The 24,016-nt window shown below is 37.4% G+C and overlaps 1 protein-coding gene across 11 annotated transcripts in view; it reads right to left on the minus strand.

The window, feature by feature from the left end:
* The window catches only part of CBLB (Cbl proto-oncogene B), a 229,245-nt gene that overhangs the window by 56,167 nt on the left and 149,062 nt on the right, over positions 1-24,016 (minus strand). For 10 of the 11 annotated variants that reach the window (XM_061383797.1, XM_061383754.1, XM_061383595.1 and 7 more), the window contains 3 exons: positions 22,639-22,842; positions 2,872-3,057; positions 752-1,117 (listed from right to left, as the gene is read on the minus strand). In XM_061383797.1, coding sequence (XP_061239781.1) covers positions 752-1,117; positions 2,872-3,057; positions 22,639-22,842 — 756 coding nt within the window. The remainder of the gene's footprint in view (positions 1-751; positions 1,118-2,871; positions 3,058-22,638; positions 22,843-24,016) is intronic. The other variant, XM_061383872.1, reaches the window with a different exon arrangement.

Consider the following 24,016-nt stretch of genomic DNA (forward strand, 5'->3'; position numbering starts at 1 on the left):
TTCAGTATTATGGAGAAAGAGCTTGCTCTGTAACAATGAACTAAAAAACTTGGTGTTTTGATGTATGTGAGAAGTTTAATTTACCTGTCTAAGGTATACATACTCTCCCAGGCAACAATAATTCCAATGACTGACTGACGATATGCTATAATAATACAACTTTTTTTCAAATTAGATGGAACTAGAAGAGTTGGGATTCCCTGGTGACTCAGACAGTAAAGAGTCTGCCTGCAATGCAGGAGACCCGGGTTGAATCCCTGGGTTGGGAAGATTCCTTAGAGAAGGGGATGGCAACCCACACCAGTACCCTTGCCTGGAGAATTCCATGGACAGAGAAACCCGGTAGGCTGCAGTCTATGGTGTTGCAGAGTTGGACACAACTGAGTGACTAGCACACTTTCCCACTCTTTTTCCTTTTTTTCAGATGAGTTAAAAAAAAGTGCTGATTCTCCCATGATAATTTATTAATGGGAAAATATTCTGCAGATGAAATAAGAGAAGGTATACTAAACCTCTGGCAAATTGTCTAGTATCTTCCTATGAAACTTAAATCATTACTTAGACTCTTCTTCCTGACTTCTTTTAGGTTCAAGTTTTAATAAGCTTCTGATTATTTATAACTTGCAGATAAATAAAGACTTGCATGGAAATGTCACACTAGACACAAAAAAACACCGCCCAACCTTTTATACTACCTCCTATCAGAAGATTATAAGCAGGTTGTTTAGCTTCTGCTTTGTGTATTTCTTACCTTGGCTCCTTCTAAAGGCAAGTCATTGCGTCTGTGTTTCCGGAGAAGCACTGGGTCAGAGCCCATCCGACTATGCCTTCCATTTGCATTGGAACTTGCTGTGATTCCGGGCTTCGGAGAGCCATCCCCAAGGAGGCGACATCCCACTGACTGATTAGTCCCCAGCACATCCCGCGGGCACCAGGCTTCAAGAGGCATGGGCTGATCTCTGGAAGGCACACTTTCCACGTGATGGAAGTGACGACTCAGTCTGTTGTCAGGGGGGACTGGGGGAGGTCTCTCGGGTGGAGGGGGAGGAGGGTCTCTTAAGGGCGGTGGTGGGGCTGGGAGTGGTTTATCTTGTTTTCTCACCATGCAAGGAGAAGACTGAAGAAACACAAGAGGAAAAAAGAAAAGATGTTCCATGCACTGAAATATCTTCCAGACTAATATATTATTGCTATTGTTTTCTAAGCCACAATAGAGCTTTATTAGATTCCTGTGCCTTCTTTTAATGAGTTTCTTTTATCACCAATTAATGAAAGTTTAAAAAATTATGAAAAACTCAAATATATCTCATTAAGATTTCTTTGTAAAAAATGAATATGTAAACTCAAAATTTAGGATAATAAGGACTACAGGGAAAAAAGCAGAATATCAAAATTATATGATGATTCTGACCAGTTGACATTAAAATAATGTCATTAAGTATTTTATTTTCACGTTTCTATGATTTAAGAGAGACAGCAGAAACCATCAAGAAGTTGTTGTTCTACTTTTTACAAGAGCACCTTGATTTGCAACATCTCTGAAAGGCAGAAAATGCTGGTTTTGTTATTTTTGTTTTCACCTCTGTAATACAAAGCAAATGACAAGGGCAAGATGTGCTCTGGTTCTTTATCAGTCATTAGGTGGCGCCAGTGGTAAAGAATCCACCTGCCGACACAGGACACGTGGGTTCGATCCCTGGCTGGGAAACATCTCCTGGAGAAGGAAATGGTAACCTACTCCAGTATTCCTGCCTGGAAGCTTCCACGGACAGAGGATCCTGGGTAGGCTATAGTTCGTGAGGCTGCAAAGAGTCGGACGTGACTGAGCATACACACACCCCCCAGAAAAATGAAAAATCACAAATAATAGAGCAGCATTACTTATAGACCTTATTTGAATTGTATTGATCCTTGGGGAAAAAATCAGTTTGATTCTTATATGGAAATATAAAGGTATAAGCTGCTAAACTGATCTATGTGACTTTCACAGGCTTTATTTTCATTTACACAGTTCATCTGACAAATGATTTGTGCTTTCATTGTTAGAAAATATTGCAGAAAAAAGGAATGTGTTGTGTTTACATAATTCTGACTAAGAAACATCCTAAAAAGTCTTAATATGATCTTAAAACCATGTTAATTGTAATGTAGAAAAATCCAGTATTACTAAAACACTGTGTTTCCAACTAGTTTTACACTGTAGAGCATATCACCAAATGGGATTAATGTTTAAAATCTTATATTTAATAAAGCAAAATATTGCCTTATCAAATTTGGAAAAAAAAATCTGCACAGAACTAAAATAAACTGTGGGCTTAAATGTACAGATAGAATTATGTCTTTAATATTAAAGAGTAATATAATTACTTTGCAAATACTGTAATTCTTTGTAATTAATCCCTTCATATATAAAAGGTACATACAATTCCCTCTTCTGAGTCACCCTGAAACATGGGTGATAATTTATCACATCTTAAGCCTTTATGCAAATACACTTCCGTAACATTTTTCTTGTCAAGACACTATGAAAATGAATACAAAATATCATTTAATAAGAACATGCAATTTATTTTAATACCTATAATGACCTTTTAAATCCATTTTACAGAATAACTATACTTACTCTACTGTTTATTTTAGCAAATCAGGGGGCTGTTACAGACATGTGCTTTCTTTGAATAATTATGCAACTCTTACAGTAATAAAGGCAAGGAATATGACAGTGGATTTGCTACACACAAAATGAGAGACCCATCAAAGTAGCTCATAAACGAGAGTATAAGAAATATGATTAATGGAGATTTAAAAACCTGAGCAATCAATAATCATCACATAAAACTATTATCTGTGTTTCTAGTAATATTGATTTACCTTTGGTGAACCAGTTGGGCTGCCACAGGGAGACCGAACTATGCCTTTCTGAATTAGGTCCAGGCGGGGAGGCACTGGTGGGAGGCTTAGATGTGGGATCTGGAGCGGGTCTGGGTGTGGCTTTCTTCTCTGTGCCAGGGGAGAGGATCCAGGTGACGTGACTGGGGAATTCTGCCTGTCAGTACACTAGAATATAAAAAGAGAACGATGCTGCTTATGTGATGGGTGAAGTGTGTACCCTTCAGCTCTTAACACACTTGGTTTTGAGAATGTATCTGCCATTGAACATCTGTTAAAATAAACTCACTTAGTTTACTCTGATTAATAGATGGAAAGAGCATACATTGTTCCCTCAAGGGCAGTATTATGTAAAGAATAAACAGATTAGTTTCTCCTACATATTGCACAAAGGGCCTAGGAAAAAAGCAGCAGAAGTGCAGTTTAAAGACAATCAAATGCAGCAGGCCTTCTAGAAACCTGTCTCCAGAAACACACAATGCAGTGATGCACATTGCTCTTGGTTATCTATGTTATAGAATTTTCTTAGGTGTTTGGTTTAGAGTACAAATCTTTCTGTTCCATATAAAACATGTATACTATCTAACGTGTAATCTACTTTAATGAATAAAATCAGTTTTAAGTTGTATATTTAAAATAAACAGCTTTAAGACCAAATATTTCCCCCTAAGTCTTCACATGGAAATTAAATCCTCAAGTTAAATGTTCTTCTTGAAAAACAATTAAACCTAGGAAACTCTGTTACTTCTAAAACACTGATAGATTTCTATACTATTACAGGGCTTCCATGTTATTTGGTAGATAAAAGAGCAGCAAAAAGCCATCAATAAGTACTCTGATTTGTATGTATGTATGTAATCCTTCTGATTTGTATGTTATGTATGTACGTATACTTTCCTGGTGGCTCAGACAGTAAAGCGTCTGCCTACAATGCAGGAGACCTGGTTCAATCCCTGGGTTGGGAAGATCTCCTGGAGAAGTAAATGGCAACCCACTCCAGTATTCTTGCCTGGAAAATTCCATGGACGGAGGAGCCTGGTAGGCTACAGTCCATGGGCACAAAGAGTTGGATACGACTGAGCGACTTCACTTTCATGTAACCCTTTCTATTTCAAAAGAGTGTGTGTACATGTGTGCGTCAGACATACCCTGATTTCCATATTTGATGTAAAAGTTATCCTAATTAATTAAACAATATTCTATTCTGAAATACCAAGCAGTTTTCTTTTCAAGGCTAAGTTGCTACCTATTTATTTGGAGATCTAGCTTACGCTTGATACTTAACATTAATCTAATATGATTTGATATTCATCTGTTTCCTAGTGTGAGTATTTATGAAGAATTTGAAGCTTGTGTTTAAGCCATTTCCCTCCTAACATTACTCACCTTTACAAGAGTAGTCAATGTCAACTGTCAATTTAATTTCAACTCTAGCAACAGCAAGAAATTTCCTTAACTGAGATGAGATAATAAATTTGTGTTCACATCCACACTAAGTTGCATCATGGAAGGTTTTCTTTTTTAATTTACTAAAATTGAGGTTTGTCTGATTTTCTTTTCTCATGACTAGACTAGCCTTATGGGTTTCTGGGAGGAAGGCCATGTTGATCAACTAACACTTTAATCACATCACATCAAGGTTGACCTTGACTACCTGGTTAAGGCATTGACTGTCAGGGTTTCTACACTATAAAATTACTTTTTCTACCCTTTCCCTTACTCTACTCTTTGCAACAAAGTTACTATGTGAAGCCCACATCAAAGGAGTCGAGACTTGCTTTTTAAAAAAAGCATGTCTAAGCAGAAGCTTCCAGGCCATACTTCAGGTATACCTGAATATCGGCATGACATCACTAAACTATCAATTCTCTGCCTCTCTACTCTCTGCCAAATAACTGAAAAATAGGTCAATAAATGTTGATGTACTTTCACATGTAAATTTTAAGAACATTTTCTTTTTATTCATTTCATGGTTCTTTTTTTATATCTCTTACCTTGTGATAAGGCAAAACATTCAACTGTTACTTAATTGAAGGAGAAAAAATAGTCATAACCTGATTTTAATGCAGCTAGTCACTCTTATTAGTAAAACAACAGTTTTACCCCAAAAGCCATGGAGACTCAGATGGTCATGAATTTGAACCTGACGGAGTAAAACCAACAAAAATGATCACACAACAGAAAAAAATCCTGATGTCAAACTACCAGCATCACAGTACGTAGCAACTCAGATCAGGAGAGGTCACCAGACAACTAATTCTACCCAATTCCCATTAAGGATAAATTACATTATTTGAGAACTAGCGAAACTGATCTGGTTATTATTCTTTACAAAAAAAGATTCAAGAAACAAAGCTATCTTATGTAAGTTTTACATATACATGGACACACACACAGAATACAGAGCATGTCATTGTTTCAGTTACTTAGAGAAATTTTTCAGTGCTAGATCCATTCACAGGAGAAGGGGGTGACAGAATATGAGATTGTTGAATGGCATCATCAATTCATCAATGGAGTCTGAACAAACTCCAGGAGATAGTGAAGGACTGGGAAGCCTGGGATGCTGCAGTCCACGGGGTCACAAAGAGTCGGACATGACTTAGCAAGTGACAACAACAAGTTGCATTCACTGCAAAGACTATCTATGCTCCACCATGCGTTTTTTCTTCCACAACTATCTGCGTGCTTCCTTAATTACCTGGAACAGGAAGGAGAATTCTGACAGAGTCAGCGGCCCACTGTCACCATCAGAACTTGACTTCTGCTTTAATTACTAATTTAACATTTAAGCAATACCAAATACCCAAGAAACAGAAATTCAAAAAAGCAAAATGGCTGTCTGAGGAGGCCTTACAAATAGCTGTGAAAAGAAGAGAAGCGAAAAGCAAAGGAGAAAAGGAAAGATATACCCATTCAATGCAGAGTTCCAAAGAACAGCAAGGAGAGATAAGAAAGCATTGCTCAGTGATCAATGCAAAGAAATAGAGGAAAACAATAGAATGGGAAAGACTAGACATCTCTTCAAGAAAATCAGAGATACCAAGGGAACATTTCATGCAAAGATGGGCTCGATAAAGGACAGAAATAGTATGGACCTAACAGAAGCGGAAGATATTAAGAAGAGGTGGCAAGAATACACAGAAGAACTGTACAAAAAAGATCTTCACGACCCAGATAATCACGATGGTGTGGTCACTCACACTCACCTAGAGCCAGACATCCTGGAATGTGAAGTCAAGTGGGCCTTAGAAATCATCACTATGAACAAAGCTAGTGGAAGTGATGGAATTCCAGTTGAGCTATTTCAAATCCTGAAAGATGATGCTGTGAAAGCACTGCACTCAATATGCCAGCAAATTTGAAAACTCAGCAGTGGCCACAGGACGGGAAAATGTCAGTTTTCATTCCAATCCCAAAGACAGGCAATGCCAAAGAATGCTCAAACTACCACACAGTTACACTCATCTCAAATACTAGTAAAGTAATGCTCAAAATTCTCCAAGCCAGGCTTCAGCAATAAGTGAACTGTGAACTTCCAGATGTTCAAGCTGGTTTTAGAAAAGGCAGAGGAACCAGAGAGCAAATTGCCAACATCTGCTGGATCACCGAAAAAGCAAGAGAGTTCCAGAAAAACATCTATTTCTGCTTCACTGACTACGGTAAAGCCTTTGACTGTGTGGATCACAATAACCTGTGGAAAATTCTTCAAGAGATGGGAATACCAGACCACCTGACATGCCTCTTGAGAAATCTGGATGCAGGTCAGGAAGCAACAGTTAGAACTGGACATGGAACAACAGACTGGTTCCAAATAGGAAAAGGAGTACATCAAGCCTGCATATTGTCACTCTGCTTATTTAACTTCTATGCAGAGTACATCATGAGAAATGCTGGGCTGGAAGAAGCACAAGCTGGAATCAAGATTGCCGGGAGAAATATCAATAACCTCAGATATGCAGATGACACCACCCTTATGGCAGAAAGTGAAGAAGAACTAAAGAGCCTCTTGATGAAAGTGAAAGAGGAGACTGAAAAAGTTGGCTTAAAGCTCAACATTCAGAAAATGAAGATCATGGCATCTGGTCCCATCACTTCATGGCAAATAGATGGGGAAACAAGGGAAACATTGGCTGATTTTATTTTCCTGGGCTCCAAAATCACTGCAGATGGTGATTGCAGCCATGAAATTAAAAGACGCTTACTCCTTGGAAGGAAAGTTATGACCAACATAGACAGCATATTAAAAAGCAGAGACATTACTTTGTCAACAAAGGTCCATCTAGTCAAGGCTATGGTTTTTCCAGGGGTCATGTATGGATGTGAGAGTTGGACTATAAAGAAAGCTGAGCACTGAAGTAATGATGCTTTTGAACTGTGGTGTTGGAGAAGACTCTTGAGAATCCCTTGGACAGCAAGGAGATCCAACCAGTACATCCTAAAGGAGATCAGTCCTGGGTGTGCACTGGAAGGACTGATGTTGAAGCTGAAACTCCAGTACTTTGGCCACCTGATGTGAAGAACTGACTCATCTGAAAAGACCCTGATGCTGGGAAAGATTGAGGGCAAGAGGAGAAGGGGACGACAGAGGATGAAATGGTTGGATGGCATCACTGACTCACTGAACAAGGGTTTGGGTGGACTCTGGGAGTTGGCAATGGACAGGGAGGCCTGGCGTGCTGCAGCTCATGGGGTTGCACAGAGTCGGACACAACTGTGCAACTGAACTGAACTGAAATTCCTAGTATTTTTAAGTAATGGGATGCACTTGATTTGAATTGGGTGAATTGTTAAGATATTAAAAGAATATACTGAAGATCCTCAGACAGACATCCAAACCAAGGTGTATGGTGCAGCAGTAATCCTGACCATCTGTACACCTCCAGACAAGCACCCTCTTCACTGTACTGTGAATGTAATCTGAAGCAAATCTTAAGAATAGTTCATACTACACTCTCAAAGTGATTTTATACTGTCCTCCTGAAAGACTACTTTATTTTGAAGTATTATAGTATCTGTAAGTTGGTTTAGTCATAAGGATTTAATGGAGGGTATATCAGTAGTGAAGAAAGAAATTTTTTTATCTTTATTGATTATGTAGTCTAAATTTATCATAACTTATTCATTTTCCAGAGTTCTCCTAAATAACAGTAAAATTCCCATGTAAGAGTAGAGAGTCTTAATACCCTTTAGATAATAATGCCTTTTTCTTTGCTGAAGCCTTTCTGTTGTCTCTATGAACAATTCTGAAACTAGAATAGGGAAACTCTGTATTAACTTTTATTGCTGGGAAAATTCAAATGCTAACTATGAGTATTTACGAACATTTTCAGTAGATGGTCACATTAAAGGTCAATCAATTATATTTTTCCCTTCCTCTTTGAAAGTCTAAAAAGAAAAGAAGTCTTACACAATACTTCACAAGCCCACTCATGCTATATTCTTTGCCCATTATCTATCATATTCTTTTATTTACCCCTCAGTGATTTGAAAGAGCTCTGTATATATTAGGATAGTGAATCTGTAATCTGTTTTAACAGTAGTGAAAAATTTTTTCTTACTTTGTCTTTTAAATGTTTTAATAGTAGAAATTTTATTTTTAAAGAAGAGACTTTACTACTGCACTTCTGGTTTTAATCTTCTAATGAATAAATAAAATTAATTAGTATAATAAAAAGCCATACTAATCAAGGGTTTCTTAAAAAGATCATACCCTTTTTGCCATAGCCTTACATGAAATCCTTTTTAGTTACTCTATTTCTGTCCACTGTATTAGGTTAGAACAAGTAAATGGAAAGCTAGAAAAGATTAACTAGGAAAGTAGGAAGTGGAAAGTAGGATGTGGACACAGAATTTATTGCACAGTATAAAGAAAATCATTTATATAGAGGCAACTGTAAGAACTACGAAGGATGGAATCATCCTTTCAAGTTATAGGTTAGCTTATTTGAATGATTCCATCCCTTTATATTGATTTTAGTTATTCTCAAATTTTTCTGGAGCTATTTCAAATCCTGAAAGATGATGGTGTTAAAGTGCTGCACTCAATATGTCAGCAAATTTGGGAAACTCTGCAGTGGTCACAGGACTGGAAAAGGACAGTTTTCATTCCAACCCCAAAGAAAGGCAGTGCCAAAGAATGTTCAATCTACCACAAAATTGTACTCATCTCACACACTAGCAAAGTAATGATCAAAAATCTCCAAGCTAGGCTTCAATAGTACGTGAACCGAGAACTTCCAGATTTTCAGGCTGAATTTAGAAAAGGCAGAGGAACCAGAGATCAAATTGCCAACATCTGTTGGATCATAGAAAAAACAAGAGAATTCCAGAAAAACATCTCCTTCAGCTTTACTGACTATGCCAAAGCCTTTGACTGTGTGAATCACAACACCTGGTAAATTCTTCAAGAGATGGGAATCCCAGACTATCTTACCTGCCTCCCGAAAAACCTGTATGCAGGTCAAGAAGCAACAGTTAGAACCGGACATGGAACAATGGACTGGTTCCAAATTGCAAAAGGCGTACACCAAGGCTGTATATCATCACCCGGCTTATCTAACTTAACATGTAGAGTATATCACGTGAAATGCCAGGCTGGATGAAACACAAGCTAGATCAAGATTGCAGGGAGAACTATCAATAAACTCAGATATGAAGATGGCCATCCTTATGGCAGAAAGCGAAGAGTAACTGAAGAGCCTCCTGATGAAGTTGAAAGAGGAGAGTGAAAAAGCTGGCTTAAAACTCAACAGTCAAAAAATGAGGATCATGGCATCCAGTCCCACCACTTCATGGCAAGTAGATGGGGAAACAATGGAAATAGTGAGAAACTTTATTTTGGGGGGTTCCAAAACCATTGCAGATGGTGACTACAGCCATGAAATTAAAAGACGCTTGCTCCTTGGAAGAAAAGCTATGACAAACCTAGAAAGCATATTAAAAAGCAGAGACATTACTTTGTTGACAAAGGTCTGTATAGTCAAAGCTATGGTTTTTCGAGTAGTAGTGTATGGATGGTGAGAGCTGGACCATAAAGAAGGCTGAGCACCGAAGAATTAATGCTTTTGAACTGTGGTGTGGGAGAAGACTCTGGAGTCCCTTGGATTGCAAGGAAATCAAACCAGTCAATCCTAAAGGAGATCAGTCCTGAATATTCATTGGAAGGACTGATGCTGAAGCTCCAATTCATTGGTGGCTCAGACGGTAAAGCGTCTGTCTACAATGAGGGGGACCTGGGTTCAATCCCTGGGTAGGGAAGAATCCCTGGAGAAGGAAATGGCAACCCACTCCAGTACTGTTGCCTAGAAAATCCCACGGATGGAGGAGCCTGGTGTCCATGGGGTTGCAAAGAGTCAGACACGACTGAGCAACTTCACCTGATAAAGAGTCAACTCATTAGAAAGACCCTGATGATGTAAAAGATTGAAGGCAGGAGGAGAAGAGGACAATAGAGGACAAAGTGGTTGGATGGCATCACCGACTCAATGGACACGAGCTTGAGCAAGCTCCAAGAGGTGGTGAAGGACAGGGAAGCCCAGCGTGCTGCAGTCCATGTGGTTACAAAGGGTCAGACACAGCTGAATGACTGAACAAAAACAACCCTTGTTTTCAGAACTTCAGAATATATGCTCTTTCCACCCCTCATCCCATTTCCACTCCTTTTAAAATATAAAAGCTGGGTGCCTTGATTCCTGCCTGTATTATCATCAGTTCAGTTCAGTCACTCAGTCGTGTATGAGTCTTGCGACTCCATGGACTGCAGCACACCAGGCTATCCCTTTCTTTGGGATATTATCATCACACCAGTCTATTTGTCTAACTAACAATTTCTCTTAAGTTCTTTAATACTGGTTGTTGATGAGCTGCCTTTAAGAAACTGGAGTCTTGGTGTTCTAGAAATTTAAAGACCACATTTGGTTCTTTTATGTGTCTACATGTTCACCAATTTCTCCAAACCCTTTGCTTCATAAAATGATAAAATGTTCTTCTTTATTTTTCTGACAAAATTTCCAGAATTCTTTAGCACTTAGAATAGGAGACGAATAACTATCACAAAAAATAGAGAAATATGAATTTGCAATTTTAACAGAAAATCCTGAGAGAAAAGGCTCAAGAAGTAAAGTAGTTAAAAGCTCATCTCAGCATGCTCAGCAATTACCAGAAATAATCGAGGACTCATTGTATTTTAGTCACTCTTCATTTTATCCACACCTTTTAAAGAGAGATTCTGTAAAAGCCTTATTAATAAGATCCATTATTACGGAAATAGCAAAACATCTGGTAAGAAACTTCAAACCCTGCCAGGCTATTATTAAAAACAGGATAAGAGAAAATCTCTCCAATCACTAATAAGATGAGAGTTCTGAAATCTCAGCGATAATCAAAGTCAAATTTATAGTATTTCTAAGAAGATTTTTACTTAATGAATTTTCATGTCTGAGCAAGGTAGATACAAGTATTATAAGGATGATAAAAGGACAACATTTCTCTAAATACATGAAAATTAATGAAGGACACTGATAAAACATCATAGAAAATATAATATTCTAAGTAAAATATCCTATTAAAATAAAACATTCTATTTTCATTCTAACTATTCCCTTGGTTATTCTTTATTCATAGTCATTTGTAAACATAACAAAATCAAGATTTTAATAACCCATGCAGTATATTATTCAGAAGATATCCATTACAGAAATATTTATACACACACATACCCATGTGTCATGTGTAATGTCTAATTTAATATTTAAGTAATTATCAAATGCCTAATATGTTTAAATAATGGGATGGTCTTGATTTTAATTGGGTGAATTGCCAAGATATTAAAAGGGTATATTGAAAATGCTCAGACAGACACCCGAAGGAACTGTGTTGTCTGTTTTGGAGTACTGTACCACTGTTCCTTTTTAGATGACGAATGCTTACATGAGGAACATGGTATAAGAGTAACAATATGGTCATTTTATACCTAGACTGCTTATCCAGAGTTGCACTTCAAGAAATCTCAACATGTAGGAATTTAGGGAAGAATTTATAGTGAAAAAGAAAAGTGCTCCCAACTTGATCTACAGATTGAATGCAATCCCAATTAAAATCCCAGCAAGTAATATTTTAGATGTCGTCAAACTGATTCTGAAGTTGAGATAGAGACAAAAGACCCAGAATAGGCAATAGAGCAAAGGAGGACAAAGTTGGAAGACCAACACTACTTGACTTCAAGACCCACCAAAGAGCTACACTAATCAAGACTCTGTGATATTGGCAGAAGAACAGACAAATACATTAATGGAATAGAAATAGATCCTCCAAAATACAGTCAACTGATCTCTGACCTAAGAGCAAAGGTAACACAATGTAGTGCAGTTACTCTTCTCAACAAGCGGTGCTAAAGAACAGGACAGCCAGACGCAAAAAAATTCTAGACACAGACCTTATTCTTTCACAAAAATTAACTCAAAATGGGCCACAAACCTAAATGTAAAATGCAGAATTACACAACTCCTAGAAGATAATATGGTAGAAGTCCCATATTAAAAGATGAGATGACTTTGATGATCACACAAAGTTGCCATCCATGACTTCATGAAAATGAAAAATTTCTATTCTGTGAAAGAAACTAATAAGTAAATAAAAAACACCACAGACTAGAAGAAAATTTTTGGAAAATACATGTCTGAGAAAGGACTGTTATCTAAAATATACAAAGAACTCTTAAAACTCAACAATAAGAAACTAACAATCAGATTTTTCAAATGAGCCAAAGACCTTATCAGATATCACACCAAAGATAATACAGATGGAAAAATCACTATATGAGAAGACACTACACATCATATGTCATCAGGGAAGTGTAAACTAGAACAACAACGAGGTATCACTATGACATCCAAACCACTGACAACGTCAAATGCTCATGAGGAGGTGGTAAAAACAAAAATCTTATTCTTGTTTGGAAGAGTTTGGTGGTTTCTTACAAAACTGAACATACTCTTAACATACAATGCAGCAATCATGCTCCTTGATACTTACCCAAAGGAGCTAAAAACTTATGTTCACATAAAAAACTGCATATAGATGTTTATAATTGTTTTATTCATAATTGCCAAAACTTGTAAGCAACCAAGATGTCCTTCAGTAGGTGAATGGGTAATAAACAAACTGTGGTACAACCAAACAATGGAATATTATTAGTACAAAAAGAAATGAGCCACATTGAGCTAGGAAAGGACATAGTGGAAATTTAAATGCATACTACTAAGTGAAAGAGCTTCCCTGGTGGTGCAGAGGATAAAGCGTCTGCGTGCAATACGGGAGACCCAGCTTCAACCCCTGGGTTGGGAAGATCCCCTGGAGAAGGAAATGGCAGCCCACTCCAGTATTCTTGCCTGGAGTATCCTCATGGACAGAGGAGCCTGGTGGGCTACCGTCCATGGGGTTGCAAAGAGTGGAGCACGACTGAGCGACTTCATGTTCAAGTTCACGTTCAAGTGAAAGAAGCTAATCTGAGAAGGCTACATACGGTATTATTCCAACTACAATAACATTCTGGAAAAGGCAAAGCTATCAAGACAGTAAATAGAGCAATGGTTGCTGGAGGGGTTGGTGGGTAGATGAATAGGCAGAACACAGGATTTTTAGGGCAATGAAAATATTCTACATGATACTATACTTGACACTATACATTTCCACAAACTTACAGAACGGACAGCACCACAAGTGACCCTATTATAAACTAGGGACTTTAGACAGTAATGATAAGCCATGTAGGTTCATCAATTATGACTAATGTATGAGTCTGGTGGGGGGTGTTGATAATAGGGGGAGGCTACCCATGTGTGGAGAGGCAGAGGGAACATGAGAAATCTGTGTATACCCCCCCTCAATTTGTCTGTCAACCTAACACTGCTCTAAAAGTCTTCTAAAAAACAAAACCAATCAAAGAAAGAAAAGTCATCTCAAAAGAAAAATTCTGCATTTCTTCCTCTAGAAACAGTAACAAGAAATAAGCACCTTGCTAACTTACTAAGAATATAGATATTACATTTGTGTGTAAACTGAGTTTTACTATTTTACATTATTATTATTATTTACATTCCACTAATAGCTTCGGTAAATTTTTTAGATACAAAAATTATGAGCAATGAAGAGGAGGAAAATGGTTAGAAAGTTACATATGGAGGAATATCGACTGGATTAAGAGCTAACATGTCTTTGAGGTTTGACAGGGAGATAGTCAGTAAAACTGCCAATAGGGTCTACTTTAAAGAAGTGCAAACAGCCTCGCAAGTGGAATAACCCCAAGGGCCCTCTCCATTAAAATGTTAAACATTATTAACTACTTAGAGTTATACTGCTTCTCCCTGAAGTGCCTTTTATAAGAGGGACATAATCTCCTAGCCTGTGACCAGCCTCCATAAACCTGAAATTTCTTTGAAGTTTCATATTTTACTTTAAACATTTATATGAGTTTTGCATTCTGATCCAAATATACATGTGATATTAATTCAAAGCTATGGTTCCACTGTCTGTGTGCAACTTCCCCTTAAATCCTGTAGCAAAATGTAAGCCTTAAGAAGTATGTCACGTTGATTATAGTGGCTTCTTATGCCCTTTGGTTCATTCAGCTGCATAACCAATTTTGAGAAGTCAGGGAAGAGTGACATATAATTCAGAAATATTTCCATAAAAATGGCTAAGGAACAAGAACATCCTGGGAATTAAGGGAATTCTATCTAGCCACTGAAAAATGCCCTCATGTGAAAGCCCTACTGCTTGCTAACTGTAGTTGCTTTGAACAATAAGCAATTGCTATTTAGTTACTTAAGTTCTTCATCCTACTTGAGAGAATATGCACTTGATCATGTCTTAAAATTAATTTTATTGAATTAGGTATAGTTGATTTACAATGTTGTGTTAGTTTCTGCTATACAGCAAAGTGAATCGGTTACACATATATCCACTCTTTAGATTGTTTTCCCGTACAGGTAGGTCATTACAGAGTATTGAGCTACCTGTACCTAATCATTTGAATATACTTCTGTAGAAAATAAGGCTGTTGTAAACTTATCTAAATTATTTAGTCCTTAAAATAATATTTCAGCTGATATGTTGGCAACTTTGCATTTTCTGAGTTTTAAACCTACAAGGTAGTCGTACTATAGGAGAGCTGGGACCATAAAGAAGTCTTTTTTTTTTTTTTTCCACTGGGGAATTGTTTATGAACATAATTATTGGATTAAATTGTCTTCATAATAAACAGAGACTGGATTGAAAATCTACAACCTCTGTGATTGGATATAGAACAGCGGAGTATCAAGAAGGGCCCTTGTCCAGACGAGACCCCCTGTTCAGAGGCAACAGAGGCAACTTGAATATTCATTGGAAGGACTGATGCTGAAACTCTAATACTTTGGCCACCTGATGCGAAGAACTGATTCATTGGAAAAGATCCTGATGCTGGGAAAGATTGAAGACAGAAGGAGAAGGGGACGACAGAGGATGAGATGGTTGGATGGCATCACGGATTCAATGGACATGTGTTTGAGCAAACTCTTGGAGACAGTGAAAAACAGGGAAGTCTGGCGTGCTGCTGTCCATGATATTGCAAAGAGTCAGACATGACTTAGTAACTGTACACTAAGTACAGTCACTGTACTTAGTGACTGTTAGTACAACAAGGTAGTTGTACGGTAAGTTTAATGTGGCCCATGATATCTTAATTATGTATACATTAATACAGAAATACAGCCAACCTCTTGCCAAACCAATCCTATTGTAATGTCTATTTCTTTTTAAACAATGACACATGATAGTATCTAAAAGAAAAAATACTTCTATAGACATCTCAAAAATACTAATAGTTAATTCTCAGAAGTACAGCAATAATTGTAGGAGTCTTGAACAACACTATATAAAGAATAATGTTAATAATAACTGATACTTATGTACTCATGTACTATGTACCAGCACTGTTCTAATGGCTTCACATTAATTAACTCATTGAATCTCAACCCTAAAGTTTTCACAGGCCAGGTCACTGAGGCATAGGGAGTTAAATAACCAATGATGGCACACAAATACTAAGGAGCAGAACTGGAACATGAACCCAGTGTGCTGCACACCAGGGACCACAGCTCTCTTAAGGACTGTATAGTTAACAGGGTCATCGCTGGTAACTCAATGAAAAAATTAAAAAACAAAACTTTCCCAAAGGCCTGCACTGTGTGTCAGGCACTATGCAAGTCTCTGAGAATGAAAAGAGCAAAGCATGCCCTCCAGGGCTCACAGTCTACACCGCAGGAGGCCAACCCAAAACTAAGTCCAAGATCAAGTGCTTGCCTCTTCACACATTCAAACTACTTCTGAGGAATGCGTGACAGGGTCTTCAAGGTCCCCTATATCATATTACACTTGAACAAGGTAGTTTTTTCCTTTGATATTCACATACTAATAAAGAAAATGCTACTCATTTGCATGGAAAGCTTTAAGAAAATGAGTAAACAGAATGCAATTACACGGCAAACAACAACCTGCGACTGTGGACTGCTTACGGTCGTTCAGGACTTTGCCTGTGTTGCATGGGAGGAGATGAGAACCGCTAGCGTGCATCAGTGTCATTTTTTCTCGATGGGTCTGTCCCATGGGTTGGAGGATGCTTGCATCTCTGACCCCAGCCACTAAATGTCAGTGGTTCCCTTGATCTCTCCGTCACTGTGACAATGAAAGTGTCCCCACATATTTCTGAAGGTAGAACTCACCCATACTTGAAAACCATGGTCTACATTTCAAATGTATGGTTATTTTTGAATTTCACTTTCATTGTAAATTTTGTCCTTACTGCTCCAGCATGGACTTGAGCCCTGTGGCTGGAATCTAAGTCACATTAAAAAGGTCATACCACCCTAAGAACACTGCAAAACCACTGTGATCTATACACATGAATTCTTTGCTCAGAATAGGAGTACTATGGATCCTTTCTTCACACATTAGGAAAAGGAAGAATTAAATGATATATTAAATTTTCAATTAGCAATATGTATTTAATTAGTGATGGGAACATTAGGAGGATGTATTAAAAAAGATAAAGGAATAATAATTCCTTTGACATCTGGTCACACCTGATTTTCCTCTTACATGGTCACTCACTAAAATTTTAAATATTGTTTTAAGATAATATAATGTTTAAGACCAAGGAAACTAATCTTGGTTCACATACTAGGTCAGTCTATCAATGTATTTGTACCAAATCTTCATTTGTTTGTAATTTATGTATTTTATAAATAGTATGTTCTGTCAAAGTAATTGCTAAGGAACTGTGGAGATTCTTTACACCTCTGGCAAAATAAAATAAAATTCTGACCTAGCAACAGATACCTTTTCTTAGCTTTGATCTGACTAAAGTCAGAGAGGATTTGATCTTACCAATCACACCCTGGACTTCCTCTAAGGGCTCACTCAGATCCAATTATCCTAGAAATTCAGACAGCTTGAGAACTCAAGCAATGGTACAATTTCAAGCAGAACCTAAAACAGCTTCTAGTGAAACTCATAAAATAGCCTATATCTAGAAAGGCAACTAACACACTATATTATAGATTTATAGGTTCTTGCTTCTGCAAGATTAGCATTACTAAATAAACTTATAAAACAAACAATAAAGATACATTCTATATGTTCAGTTTGCTACTACTTATAAATTCCAGCTGCAGATATCACCATGACAACAGGAATATACAAACAGCTAGGTTCTCTATGCTTTGATAGAAGCATTACTAATTTGAATAATGTAATATGCTTCAGACAGACAGGAACAATTTCATAATATAGTTGTAAAAGAAGGGAAAGGTGAAGAGTATTTGAAATGGCAGATAAAAGAGAATTAATTCCTTATGCTGGACAATGACTGACCGTCACTCATGGAGTTGAGAGAATGAAATGTTTTTAAAATGAATAAATTAAAGAATGAATGAGGCAACAGAATGATAACAGAGTAGAAGAAAATCAAGTAGAAGAGCTATTGTGTCAAAATGATCTGTGGTATTTGTTTATAACCTCAGCTGAAGACAGAACTGCATAAAATCTGTAATTTGGTATTTTGCACAGATATAGCCAAGTCTTAAGACTGGAATGAAAAAGATGCTTAAAATCAGGCCACTGCCCTCATAGACCATGTGAACATGCATGTGCATTTATTATTTCACTTAATATATGTCTAGGTACTAAGAAACACAAAGATAAATAAGATATTGGCACTGGCCTTAAGAACAGTCTAATGCAGAAGACAGTCCTCTGAATAAAACATAACAATTTAGTGTAACTCTTGAAACAAAAGTATCTATAAAGTGCTATGGAACATAATATCATAACACTGTTTTTCCCAATTATTCAGAAAGAACTGATGCTTGTAGTTACAGTAAAATTCAGGTTTTACTGAAAGTAAAGTGGCAGTGATTTATGAAATATTATAAAATTCACAATCTGTTTAACTGACAAGAGGCAGGCCAGTGCGCACATAAAGACATATAATTGAAACATGATTCCTCAATTTAAAAACAAATAATCATAAGTTCTTTAAGTTTCTTCAATCTAACTGCTCCTGGAAAGTAAAGAAATGACACTGACTGAAGTGACAGCTTTGCTGAGTAACACTACTGACTTCTGGGACAATAAAGTCTGAGAGCAGCAACAGTCTTCTATTTTTTGGGGTAAACTCCTTGGAAGGAAAATTATGACCAACCTAGATAGCATATTCAAAAGCAGAGACATTACTTTGCCAACAAAGGCTAGTCAAGGCTATGGTTTTTCCATTGGTCATGTATGGATGTGAGAGTTGGACTGTGAAGAAAGCTGAGTGCCAAAGAATTGATGCTTTTGAACTGTGGTGTTGGAGAAGACTCCTGAGAGTCCCTTGGACTGCAAGAAGATCCAACCAGCCCCATCCTAAAGGAGATCAGTCCTGGGTGTTCATTGGAAGGACTGATGCTGAAGCTGAAACTCCAATACTTTGGCTACTTCATGCAAAGAGTTGACTCATTGGAAAAGACCCTGATGCTGGGAGGGATTGGGGGTAGGAGGAGAAGGGGATGACAGAGGATGAGATGGCTGGATGGTGTCAATGACTCTATGGACAAGAGTTTGGGTAAACTCTGAGCGTTGGTGATGGACAGGGAAGCCTGGCGTGCTGCAATTCATGGGGTCGCAAAGAGTCAGACACAACTGAGCAACTGAATTGAATTGAATTGAATTGAAAGAGAAGATCATTGTCAAAAAATCTCAGCTCCCTCAACAGAAAGTTCACCAGCGTGCCAGAGAGAACACAACATGCATGGTTTGAGAGTGCGTGAAAGACCAGGGAAAACCACCAGAGTCACCTTTGACTGTTCTGTGCTCATTTCATGTTACCAGTGATTCCCTTCAATCGTCAGCGCCACTACTGAAACAAAGCTCCAGTGTCAACTTAATTCAGTGGAAATCAGGCTGAAACTGCAACCTTTCCCAAACTCATGTAGGGTAAATACCATTTTCTCCCAACCAGTAAGGTGTACAAAGTTCTTGAAAGAATTACTTTTATGGCCCTTTTCCCCGTCTTCTGACATGAATCACTGAAAGTAGAAAGCCCATTTAGTAAAGAAAATTGAAAATGCCTTTTTCCTAGCTAGAAAACATTACCATCTAGTTCACTGGAACTACTTCAGCTGTTGTACTTGTCTCAAATACTTTTCTGTCAGCCCCTATTATCCATGCATTCAATAAGCATTCTTCAAATGCTTTAAAGTGTCCCAGATCTGGAGATGGAAATGTTTTTCTTAAAGGGCCAGAGAGTAAATACTTAAGGCTTTACAAACCAAGAGGCAAAATCAAGGAAATTACATAGGTATCTAAAAAATCATTTAAATATATAACCATTTAAAATGTAAAATCATCATTAGCTCACAGGAAAACAAATACAGGCCATAGATTAATGATTTTAGTGCTAGATCATAGTCAAATATTCAGACCAAGCTAAGACCATTAGGTTCCTAAATTAAAAGGAAAGGTCTTTTGCAATAAGACCTAGCCTCTTCTAATAAGAACCTGGAGGAATGATCTAATAATGCTGTCCAAAAAAATTATCTACTGGTTATTAAGTATTTCTATTATATCTATCTATAATAAATATTTTGATATGTATAGAAATGTTCTACATCTGTACAGTTTGACAGTGTAGCTGGTAGACACAAGAGGCTCTTAAGCATGCCAAATATGCTGAGTGTGACTGAAGGACAAAATTTTTAAATTTATTAAATCTTAATTAGAAACATTTAAATAGCCACATACAATGAGTATATTGGAAACAAACATAATAATTACTTATACATCTAATTATGAGGGCCTAAATGAATTAGTTAGGTTTTTAGTGACCAATTATGGCATAAGTAACTTTATAGGTTAATGCCAACAGATCACAATTCAAATTATTTTTAATTTCTGGTTATTCGTGATGTACATTATATTATGAAACTGAAAAGAACTGCAGAAGACAGGTACTTATGCACTATCAAGTACAACTTGTGTGACATGTTCCAAAGAGGACAAAAGAGGTGTACTGCATGATGGCGCACAACTAAAGTTTTAAGTACCAGGAAGACCTGGGATAAAGCACCAGTTCTGCTTAAAGTATCACTTGGATCTTTGGCAAGTCATTGCACCTCCTTCTTCAATGGCCTCCTTTGTAAAACAGCACATTAACAGTAGCTTCTCTATGGGGTTGGTGTCATGACCGAATGAGATCAAAGATTTAAGAACCTAGAACACTGTAAGCTCACTGAAATCATGTTACTACTTTATTTTACTTCATTAAAATAATATTATATGACAAATATTTTAGGATACAGTCCACAATCTGACTTGGTAGAAACCATTTCATCACATTGCATGTGAGAGCTACATATGAAGTGTTGGTCATCACTGCATTTTTATCCAACAGACATAACTGAATTCTGGCTCCACAACTTCCTAATGCAGCACATCAGAAGCCTACCCCGAGCCTCATTTCCTTATCTGAAAAATGAGAAGGGTATCTTCCTCTTCAAGGTGAGAGAATAAAAGATGTGAGAAGTTTTGTTCATATACATATTAATACTGGTAGAAAATACTGATTAGGAGTTCATCTTAAAATTTAAGTCTCAATTCCCTGTTTCAGTTAGAGCTTTTTGTTTCTTGTTCATCCTTTACATAGGATTACTGAGGAACTGAGGAATAATTACTTCCTTTCTTCCATCTCTTGGGCTAAAGGTATCACAAACTTCAAAACTGAATACAGTTGTCAGCATTAAAAGACAGAATCAAGAGTACTTTCTCTTAAATGATGACATATTTACGAAAAACCAGTGAGGTGAAGAATAAAAATCATCTCATACCAAAGCAAACTTTGAGAGTAGCCATTCTGGTGGTGGTAATCTTATCTCCATATGCAGAAATTTGAGAGGACTGAAATATCTACATGACCATGTGTAAAACAGATAGTGGAAAGCTGCTATGTAACAGGGCACTCAGCCTAGTGCTCTATGATGACCTAGAGGGGTAAGATGGGGGGTGGGGTGGGAAGGAGGCTCAGGAGGGGGATGGATATATGTTTACTTAAATTTGATTCACACTGTTGTACAGCAGTGACCAACACAACATCATAAAATAATTATCCTCCAATCAAAAATAGAGTAAAAATAAATCCTAAGGACAAGTACTTGGTAAGCATGGGAACACTGGAACACAAAATGCAGGAGGGCCAAGAAATAAACTTTGACATAGCCCTAAAGAAGCAGTAACCCCCCAATCACCTCATCTGTTTCCTGTACCAGGTGTCTCCCTAACTCAGAGACCCAGATGCATATGGCAGACATGGTCTGGTGCCATCACACATTATCATCACTCTACCTACACAGATGGCAAACAAGTTGCATATTACCTGCCGTATCCTAACAAATTAGAGCAGAGGTTCTACAAGGCCATTCAGGCCAAGTCTGAACCCAGCAGGGACGAGGACCATGACTGATTAGCCACACCTGCCCTGAGTCAGACGGAAGGGGGGCACCTTCAGACTGTGTGTGCCAACCCTTTCATACCACTCGTTACCATTTCTCTAATTTTAAGAGCAAATATCACTCAATCACTTCTGAGTGTAAGCTGAATTTCATGTATCCTTTTATACAGAGAATAGCCTGATAGCTCAGAGTCCAGTTCTCTGGATCATTACATTTCTCGTTTGTTAATTACTCAACTGGCATTTTGGTTCACTGACTAGTCCCTGTGGGCTTGATTGCATAAACTGTGTAGTAGCATCCATTCCCAGTGAACTGACAAAGTTAATTTCCTTCGAGAGCAATATTGATAAGCAAACCCCAGACTATGGTAACTTCACAAAGGTAATATCATCACTTCTAATTTTAATAATTTCCTTTCTTCGATTTTCTTCATGGATATGCTACTGCCAGTTAAACATCAGATGATGTTTAATTCTATATGAAGGCTCTCACCATCTCTCATTTTGGAGTTTAAAACCAGCAAGAGCACTGGGAGTAGTTTAGTTCTTTCTCACCCAATGATTCCAACAGCCTTTCAACATTACTTATATCTTCACCTTTCTTTTGATTCTGGAATCTTTCTTTCTCAAACCCAAGCAAATTCAATCATACCCTACTTGTGACAGCATCATTTCTTTTTCATGTCCACACAACACATGGAAAAAACCTATATTTCCTAGTTTACCTTTCGAACATTTGCCAACCGATTCATCATCAAGGACTCTTCCCGGTCATCATCATCGTCCAAGTCCAGCATTGGCATTCCAAAAGGGTCGATGATGCTACAGCACCTTGATCCTTCATCCCTCGGATCAAAGGGGTCCACGATGATGGGCTCCGTTCCTTTTATTTCGCAGCGACAGAATGGGCAGCCCTGGCCGTCTGACTCCTGAACAAACACAAAAATTGTACTGATTGGTCTCTGTTCAAAAATAAAACAGAAAGAGGCCAACTATAGGAAAACTATACAACTATAAAAAAAGATGTATAGAACAGTCTTATGGACTCTGTGGGAGAGGGAGAGGGTGGGAAAATTTGGGAGAATGGCATTGAAACATGTAAAATATCATGTATGAAACGAGATGCCAGTCCAGGTTCAATGCACGATACTGGATGCTTGGGGCTAGTGCACTGGGACGACCCAGAGGGATGGTATGGGGAGGGAGGAGGGAGGAGGGTTCAGGATGGGGAGCCCATGTATACCTGTGATGGATTCATTTTGATATTTGGCAAAACTAATACAATTATATAAAGTTTAAAAACAAAATAAAATTAAAAATAAATAAATAAATAAATAAAAATAAAATAAAATACACGAAAAAAAAAAAAAGGAGTTAGGAGGAAAAAAGAGGGTTTTGAGATAGGCAGTAAGGTTGGGGGAAGGTCAATCTTGATGGTGGTGGAGTAGAACACAGAGCCAACAAAATAAATGCTCATTATTTCAAACTTTCAAAGAAAAATTTCTTTAACAAAACCTTTGATTTGCCAAAGAAAAAGAGCCTAGCTTTACTGAATGTTCATTTACAACTTTAATGTATCAAAGTTTACAGAAAAATCAAAATTGACTCATATATCTCATTACCAAAAGGCAGTAGTCCAAATTAAACATTTGATAAAGAGGACATTTTGATAAAAATTTCTATCATAAAAAAAGTGGTAGTATCAGTTGGAACAGTACCTTTCAAAGTCAATTCTGAAAAAAGTTCCTGTGCACATAACTATGGCTAAATATTTCCATTTTGATTGCTGAGGTCTTTTGAAGTCCTGATTTATAAGCAATCAGTGGGAAAAATTAAGTTTATATTTAGAAGGCACAACTGTCTTAACAGCTGGTCACCCTGACACAGCCCATATGGAATGTAGTAATATGTGAGTTAACACATTTTGTCCCTCATCTTGCTTCCAAAGTAGATAATGCAAAAAGATCTGTGCAAATACTTTGGGGCCAGAAATTCATTTATTAGTTAATTACTGAAGTTTTAAAAAAATCTCCCAATTTCATTTCTAAAAAACTAACTACATTAAGAATTCACAATTGGTAGGAAAATACGATGACTGTTTTC

The sequence above is a fragment of the Bos javanicus genome, chromosome 1 (genome assembly GCF_032452875.1).
Source record: "Bos javanicus breed banteng chromosome 1, ARS-OSU_banteng_1.0, whole genome shotgun sequence".
Classification (NCBI taxonomy): domain Eukaryota; kingdom Metazoa; phylum Chordata; class Mammalia; order Artiodactyla; family Bovidae; genus Bos; species Bos javanicus.